This window comes from Micropterus dolomieu, linkage group LG18 (genome assembly GCF_021292245.1).
Source record: "Micropterus dolomieu isolate WLL.071019.BEF.003 ecotype Adirondacks linkage group LG18, ASM2129224v1, whole genome shotgun sequence".
Lineage (NCBI taxonomy): Eukaryota > Metazoa > Chordata > Actinopteri > Centrarchiformes > Centrarchidae > Micropterus > Micropterus dolomieu.
This window is the reverse complement of record NC_060167.1, coordinates 6,702,380-6,710,344: the sequence shown is the minus strand read 5'-3', so window position 1 is coordinate 6,710,344 and position 7,965 is coordinate 6,702,380. Positions and strand designations below refer to the sequence as shown.

At 40.4% G+C, this 7,965-nt stretch overlaps 1 protein-coding gene across 1 annotated transcript in view; it reads right to left on the bottom strand.

Moving 5' to 3' along the window:
• Positions 1–713: 713 nt before the first annotated feature.
• Positions 714–7,965, bottom strand: part of ywhaba (tyrosine 3-monooxygenase/tryptophan 5-monooxygenase activation protein, beta polypeptide a) — a 19,747-nt gene continuing 12,495 nt past the window's right edge. Inside the window, exons 4-7 of the mRNA XM_046075702.1 lie at positions 6,513–6,636; positions 3,882–4,045; positions 3,220–3,315; positions 714–1,431 (exon numbers count right to left, since the gene is read on the bottom strand). Of these exons, the coding sequence (XP_045931658.1) occupies positions 1,375–1,431; positions 3,220–3,315; positions 3,882–4,045; positions 6,513–6,636 (441 nt within the window). The 3' untranslated portion in view covers positions 714–1,374. The remainder of the gene's footprint in view (positions 1,432–3,219; positions 3,316–3,881; positions 4,046–6,512; positions 6,637–7,965) is intronic.

Below are 7,965 nucleotides of genomic sequence, written 5' to 3'. Positions count from 1 at the left end.
CGTCAAAAATGCCAAAGCATAAAACAGCAGCTGACTGTAACGGCTTCAAGGTTTTCATTGCAAGCAGGTGTTAACGGACAACATCGACAAACCGTTTAGTTTTCCAAAAGACAGATTTACAGTTAAGCTCTAAAAATGTTTTACAATTTTACAGTTTTCAAAAACCGGAAAGAAGGGTTTGATTTGGTTATACACACACGCACACCAAAAAAAATAAAAAAAAGGAGAGAAAAGCAATCGCAAAAGGGAAACGAACAACCTTAGGAATGGCTGTACTGATGTTTGACAGCACCTTGATAGGAGGTGGATCCAAGGAAGCAGGTAGGTCCCAATTTGTTGTGAAAATGTCAAATCTTCTCAAACATTAAGATGGAATGTATGCTTTTTGTTTTTTAAAGCTTTTAATCATTTTTCAAATTAGTTTTAGCTCTGAACTATGAAATATGTAGAATGATGTCAAATAAAACTCGGGTCATGGTTAGAAAACAAAATAGAAGACAGTGAGTGTTTGATTACACAGCAGGTAGAACGCTTTTGTTTGTTGTTTTTAAATTTGTCAGTGTCACAATACAGCCTTGTAGGAGGACCCTTCTGTATAGACCTCAGCAGAATTGCACTGCTGTTCAAACACACACCCTCCCGAGCTGAATATTGTTTTGCCACCAAACAAGGATCTGGTGGCACAGGTGGAGGAAAAACTAAGCATCACAGTGTTCGTTGAAAATAAACGGACAGTTTAATAACCTTTTTCGTTTTGTTTAAAGTGGAATAAAACCAGCCATTCGCCAGTACACTAAGAAAAGCCAAAAGAGAAGGGATGGACAACTATATAAATGCATTAACTCTCTAGAGAGAGGAGGGAGGGAGGGAAGAGGGTGCGAGAACATACTGCGATGTTAGGAAGGAGGGAAGAGGAGTGAGGGAAGAACAGAAGGAATGGAGGAGAAAGATTAAACAAGGAGGGTAAAAACGGGGGAAAGTGGCCTCTAAAAGATATTCATTTATTTTGTGGTTTTGGATAAAACCCTCCCTGCGTGCTATAAGACTGGACTGGCCAGTGGTTTTAGTCTGCTGGCCTGCCTTGGAGTGCCATAATCAAAGGGGGTGGGGGTGGGAGGAGGGATGGTGGGGTGATGGAGTAGTTTGTCTTTTATCCCCCCTCCTTTGTTTTCTTTTAAATATCCGTTTGTGAAGGTCAGGTACTATTCATGCTGTTGGTTATACAGAAGGGAAGTCGGGAGGCTGGGCTCGAAAAAGTGGGACGAGGGAATGAACGGGCTTTTTATGTGTACGAAGAGAGAAGAAGAGAAGAAAGAGGAAGAGAGATAAAAGGAGGAGGAAGAGAGTGGGGATGGGTTAACAGTGAAGTGCGCTCTAGTTCTCTCCATCGCCGGTTTCACCCTCATCTCCCTGGTTTTCTGATGTCCACAGCTGCAGAAAAACACAGAAGAAATATCTTTCCGTCATCCTATCACTGTAAACAAGGAGATGACAACCTCGTCAGTATTAGTAGTAGCATTTTCATTAAGGCAGTAGTCTATATTATCTGTATTATTAATAAATCCCATGAAATGACAAAAACCAACGATGACTGTCTACTAACAAGTCTTATTTGTGCATCCAAGACCTGATATCTCTTATTCCGCCAGGTCGTAGAGCTCCATGTTCCTCCGTAACCATTGACACAAACACGGTGGTTTATTTTGACTCAATCCCATGTACACCAACCTTTAATTCAATTTTATTTATATAGAGCCAATTTACAGTTACCTCAGTGCGCTTTCCACATAGAGCAGGTCTAGATCGTACTCTGAAATACTCATAATGCACCATTTCTTCATGTTTGAGTAACTTGTGTTAAAACCTGCTCATCTGTTTTAGGAAATTACTGAGCGTTAAATAAAACTTTACATCGATGTACCTTTTCTAAGATTTACGTCTTTAGTAGGAAGCAGTGAGGCTTGGAAAGCCACAGACAGGGTTGGGTAATTGTTAGATATTAAGAATTTTGCAAAAACGCTTTTTACGCATGGGGTGTTTTTTTGTGTTTTTATCCTACTAATTTAACATTAGACTTTATATTTTAATCTACACAATGAAATGATACAAGTTACATGCAGTTTAAAAAAATATAAGCTTCATGACAGTGAAACAAAAATCACAAACATGCTCAACAGCCCTGCACTGATTCTGAATAAAATGTTGTTAAATTTCTCACGTATTAAAATATTGTACTGAAAGACTCAATGTGAAACATCTTCCAGGTTAAAATCCGCCCACATCCTCAAACACTGCTCTGTATAATCATCGTTATCGCTAACAGGTGCTTGTGGTCTGTGCTCAACTATCCATTGGCATATTTTGGTGAAGCCACTTCTTCTTAATATGCGCCATCTTCACCATTCTTTCAACGACCGAGAGTGGACGCATTGGCATTAAATAATAGGTATGGTCGCTAACTAGCTAGTTGGAGTGAATGTAGGAAACTACTGTAGAAAGACTCAGATGTGTATAATACTTTTTTTTTTAGAAACATGAATGTTTATGTGCACCAACACTGATCACCAGGCCTAAGACGATGTGTGACAAATGTGGTTTAATTTTAACAGTTTCTCTACTAAAACACTGAATAAAAGAAAGTCAACTCCTGATAAATATTAAATATACTATAGTTATTTCATATAAATTAAAAATAATCCATCCACATTTTAATAATCAACAGTAACAGGTATTACTAAATTTATATAGTAGGTGCTTCTGTGATGATGAAGCAACCAACTACACTGTTGTTCTTCAGTATCTGATCGGTGCTAACAAACAGAATAGACCGAAACATTGGTGAGCGCCTGCAAGTCGCACACAGCTGTTGTGTTCGCTGTTGTTGGCATTAACTGTGAAGCAGGATTTGTTATAAGCGCGCAACATGTATGATGCATTTTGAAATTTGAGAATAGTAAAATACTGAGGGGAACAAATTTGTCTCTCTTTTTAGCTTTGGCAGGGATCTGTTTCTCCCATACCCGACGGGAATTATACCAAGGTCGTGCGTGTATAAAGCCCTGTTGTGTGTAGCTTAACACAGCGGTCTGCAATGAACAAAGCACTTCAATATTTTCACCTACTTTACATTATGATCAGATTTAGGATACAACCCAGCAAATACAGATGTTCGTGGATCATATTTGGCGTACGACATTGGGTGTCAAATTGCATACTCACAGTCAGGTTGTCCCTTAGTAGCTGCATGATCAGCGTGCTGTCTTTGTAGGAGTCCTCGTTCAAGGTGTCGAGCTCGGCGATTGCCTCATCGAAAGCCTGCAGGGAGGAACAGAGAGGTTCACAGATGCAACTATCTGAAAATGTTTAACATTAAATGCTGATTGAATTTTTCTCACTTCCATTTCTGTTTGCTCTTTTGGGTGTTCTTGAATAAAAAGGGCGATTGTTATTTGTAGCAGCTCTTTGAGCTATTTTTAAATTACACTTATTATTAATTGTTATTGTTCAATCAACTTGGGTTCCTGTTTAAGCTTTCATTCCAGAGCTGCTTGACTTTTGTTATTACTCACTCAACACGAGCGGTTCTGTCAGGTAGTGTGACATTCCACTTTCACAAAGAGACGTCCTGACCGTGGGCACAGCCTGCCTATTTGAACTACGCCTTTCTCAGTCTCCTTAGTTGTGGTTTTATGGTTTTGATTTGACCGTTGTGTCCAGAAAATGTTGCAAGTCATATGCCTGAGGACTGCAGGTCTGCCAGGTGTAAGAGCTCAGCAGCTGGTGAGACACTGCTCCATCTTGACTGTTAACTGGCAGACTGTACTACCATAAAACATTAAAATTCAGTGCTCTTACATAAACAAACAGTGTTATGCACCCACCTGCTTGGCCAGAGCGCAGGCCTGCTCGGGCGAGTTGAGGATTTCGTAGTAAAAGACGGAGAAGTTGAGGGCCAAGCCCAGCCGGATGGGGTGTGTTGGCTGCATGTCCTTCTTGCTGATGTCGAAGGCTTGCTGGTAGGCCTGCTGAGAGTTCTCCACCGTGTCTTTACAAAACAAATAACCACCAGTCACTACATGCTGTGATCCTGAACATTTATCTCAATTACTTAAATCAACAAACCTAGTACAAAGGGGACTGCCTTTCAATGGGGACCCTGTTTACTGTGACCTGCAGGGAGTACTGACCGCTGACAGCAGCAACCAACCACATTGTTAGCATGCTAATTAGCCCTAATACTACAAAGTAAAGCTGAGGCTGATGGCAATGTCAGTTTTACAGGTATAAAAATTATAATTCATCCTTAGGGATCATGAACATCTATACCAGATTTTGTGCTAATTTGTCTCGTGGATGTGGAAAAATTGAGTTGAGAATTTGGCTAGCTGGTGGTCATGGCAATCAGCCCAGTTATTTGTTGAGATATTTCAGTTTGGACAGCCATGGACTGAACAAGCGGGACTAGAGCCCTGTCGCTAGCATGGCAAAACAAAAATCCTATCCAATAACAAACCTGGAGTTAGTTCCACGGTAGAATTTACCGTATGAAAACTCTGTTTTATAAGAATTGGTGCACGTCAGGGTCAATCTGCCGCCAGTAAACCCAGTAGAGAGGAGTTGAGTGCTAACTTTGTCACCATCTCTACAATGGGTGCACTGGCTTATTGCCATGACAACCAGAGTCAGATGATTGATAACCCCATCAACAACGCATTATGTGTTACTGTCTCTTGGCAACGGACTGAATTAGTCTGTACCGTTAACAGGAGTTTTAGCAAAAAAATATATTTTACAGCAATTGGTGAAATAGTTATGCATTTTTCTGTAATCTCTAATGATTTGTATGTGAACATTTGAGTCACCGACTTGAAAAACCTCAGTATGACCAATGTGAACAAATGACATGACTGAGATTGTTCCTATAAACCCTGATGCTTCACGCATCCTCTAACCCCTCTCTGCCATCTTTTCACTTTACTGAGGACAAACAAAATGATACAAATTTTTATTCTTTTTCATTTCCTAAACCATCTGGGATTATGATAAAAGGCTGAATTTTTCTCAAGTATTTCTCTCAGTTTGTGCCTTCAAGCAATTTAAATGCAGTTTAGAGACTGCTAGAGAAAGAAATCTTTTCAGTAACTGCCTTATTTGTTTACAGTACATAAGAACATTCAAAACTGGTATGTGAATTGAAAATACTCCTTAAGGTTCAATGTGTAATATTTATGTTGTCAGAAATGCAATTTATATAACTGTTTTCAGTGGTGTATACAGACTTTACATAATGAACCGTTGTGTTTTTATTACCTTAGAATGAGACATTTCTATCTACATATGCATGGAAGTTGCCATGTTTCTACATGAGCCTTAACAGACAAGCTGCTCTACAGAGGGCGTTTCGTCACTACATTGACTACAAACAAAGAAGAAGGAGGAAGAAGAAGTGGTCGTCTGGTTTGTTAGAAGTAAGAAGTTTAGAGAAATTAGGACAAATGGAGCTCCACACGTATTATTTAGTACGCAAGAGCCAACAGAGCGTGTGCTTTTCCTACGCATTTGCAAAAGGAGGGTAAGTTGTTGGTTGCATTCACAACCCTTACCACCAAAACTTACACATTGAACCTTTAAGATGGGGTATACGATTCAATAGAAATCCAGTATCATGACAAATACCATGATAGCAAACGTCACCACAAGTAACTAGCATTAGCAAAGTTGTGGGTTAACAAACTGTGGCTACAGTTGCTGCTGCGAAGCAAACATGCAGAGAGGATGAGACAGTCCCAGAGCATAGCACACCAGCTCCAGACAGTGATACTCACAACTCTCTTGCTGCTATAGCTACAACATCATGTATTGTTGAACTAGAAAGTAAGCTGAATGTCTGTGGTTAAGTCATTTAACATTACCTGACACATAAATCATGGCTGGAATGGTGTTGTGGCATGGTCCGATACACTGTGTTTCCAATTTACAGAGTCAGGGCTGGGTACAATATATTTTTTTGCCCCTGATTTCCACTGTATACAGTATTTGCAGAATTTACATCTACCACTGATGATGGTTGGTGCAGACTCAACAGCCGCATCAGTGGATAACTACTTAAAAGGGAACTTCTAGCTCTAAGCAATAAAATGGTCTTTATTGCAAGCAGTAAAAATGTTTACCAAGTTCTGTTTATTAAACTGAGTATTTACTCTGAACAGCACAGCAAACAGCAACTGACTTTTGTTTGAGCAATAAAACCGACACTCTGTTAGGCTCCGATTAGCTCAGTGCCACACTGGGTAAATCCTCCCTGGGTTCAAGCCCCCCGCCCCCGAGTCTAAAACGTCCTTCTGCTCAACTATCCATTGGCAAGACATTGAATCCCACTGAACACCAGGGCAGCTGCACTGTAGTTCAACTACATTATCTTGCTCCCCCTTTAATAAGGGAAGAAAGCCTTGCTTATTTCCGTAACAAAGTCAGAGTTAAAGAACAGTGAGAAAATTGACCCAGAAACTCACCCTTCTTTGAGTCCCCAGAAGCCACCTCCGACAGGTATCTGAAGTAGTCTCCTTTCATTTTGAGGTAGAACACCTTGCTCTCCGCCTGAGATGCATTGGGAATGAGGAATTTGTCGAGCAGATTCTGAAACAGACAGGCGACCAGAAGGGTTCATAAAACAGAAAAATAAAACAAGCCAGTAGATTTTGTATTTATACGGCAATAGCAGAGTAACACACAAATAAACCTGTCAGGGCACAAGTAAATTGAAACCTTGACTACACTACATTATTGCCTTTGCACTGCAGCCTTTGCTTAATAGAACACTGACACATAAGGACCACTGGCTGACTTTAACCCCTCAGTGTTAACTGGAGTGGTTAGCGACAGTCATGAGCAGCTACAGATGGGCTTCACAGTCTCCAGTGGGAAGGCATGGAAGCTGGCGGTCGTTTGGCAGTCACTAAAAGCACATTTAAGCCGTCGGTATGCTTCTTCAGATAGTTGAATAGCTTTGGAAACCCACTCCCCCAAGACCTTTTTGATGATTAAAAAGTAGCGACGACTGTGTCCCACCATTTCTGTAACTGTCTGAAACCCAAAATATGACATTCACACCCTTCAAGCCAGGATCGGTCAGCTGTGACGAGGTGAGAAGCACTCTGGGTTTTAACTTGTCATGTGTACAAATATTTTTTTTTAATTAACAGATGAAAAAGCATCATGAAATGACAACTGTCTGAGCGCAACACAGTAAATGTATTCCAGGAGAAACTTTCTGAATAGGAGGATGAAGGCACACATTTTCAAACAACATCGCGTCTCTCCCCTCTCTATGACAGCTGGCTTTTCACTCTTATGAACATGTTTGCCACTATAGAATCACTGTGTGGGTACTTGTGTTGCAGCTAGTGTAGAACATCTCCTGCAAGAAGCTCTCCCAGTGTGTCTTCTGTTTAGAGTTAAAGTTGCTTTTCGTCAGCCCCAAATATCTATAGAAGCTCACGATATAACCGCCGTTTCTGAAGGGTTGTTAACATTACAAGCTACTATACCATTACAAGCCAGGCTAAATTAGCTTAGAAGCAGATGTCTTCAACCACAGTTTTGAGAAACAGTTCTGGCAAAGTAATAGTCCAAAAGCAACTTTAAATTGATAATTGATGAATTGACCATCTCATGTACTGGCTGGGAGATTGAGCCAGACTGAGGTGAAACCGACCAGCTTTATTTCAGTGATTAGACCTTTCAACCATGGAGAAGACTCCAGTAACAAATGCCTGGGAATTTAATGTAGACACTAAACCAGGCTGGAATCACCAGGTTTAAGATGACTCAACTGTAAATCAACACTTATAGTGTGGCTTAAAAACAGCAAGTATTACGAAGAAGATGCTTATGTGAAGCAACTTGTTCACCTTTCACCATTTAGCTGTAGAGATAATTATTTTAAACACTGCAGGAAAAAGGGTT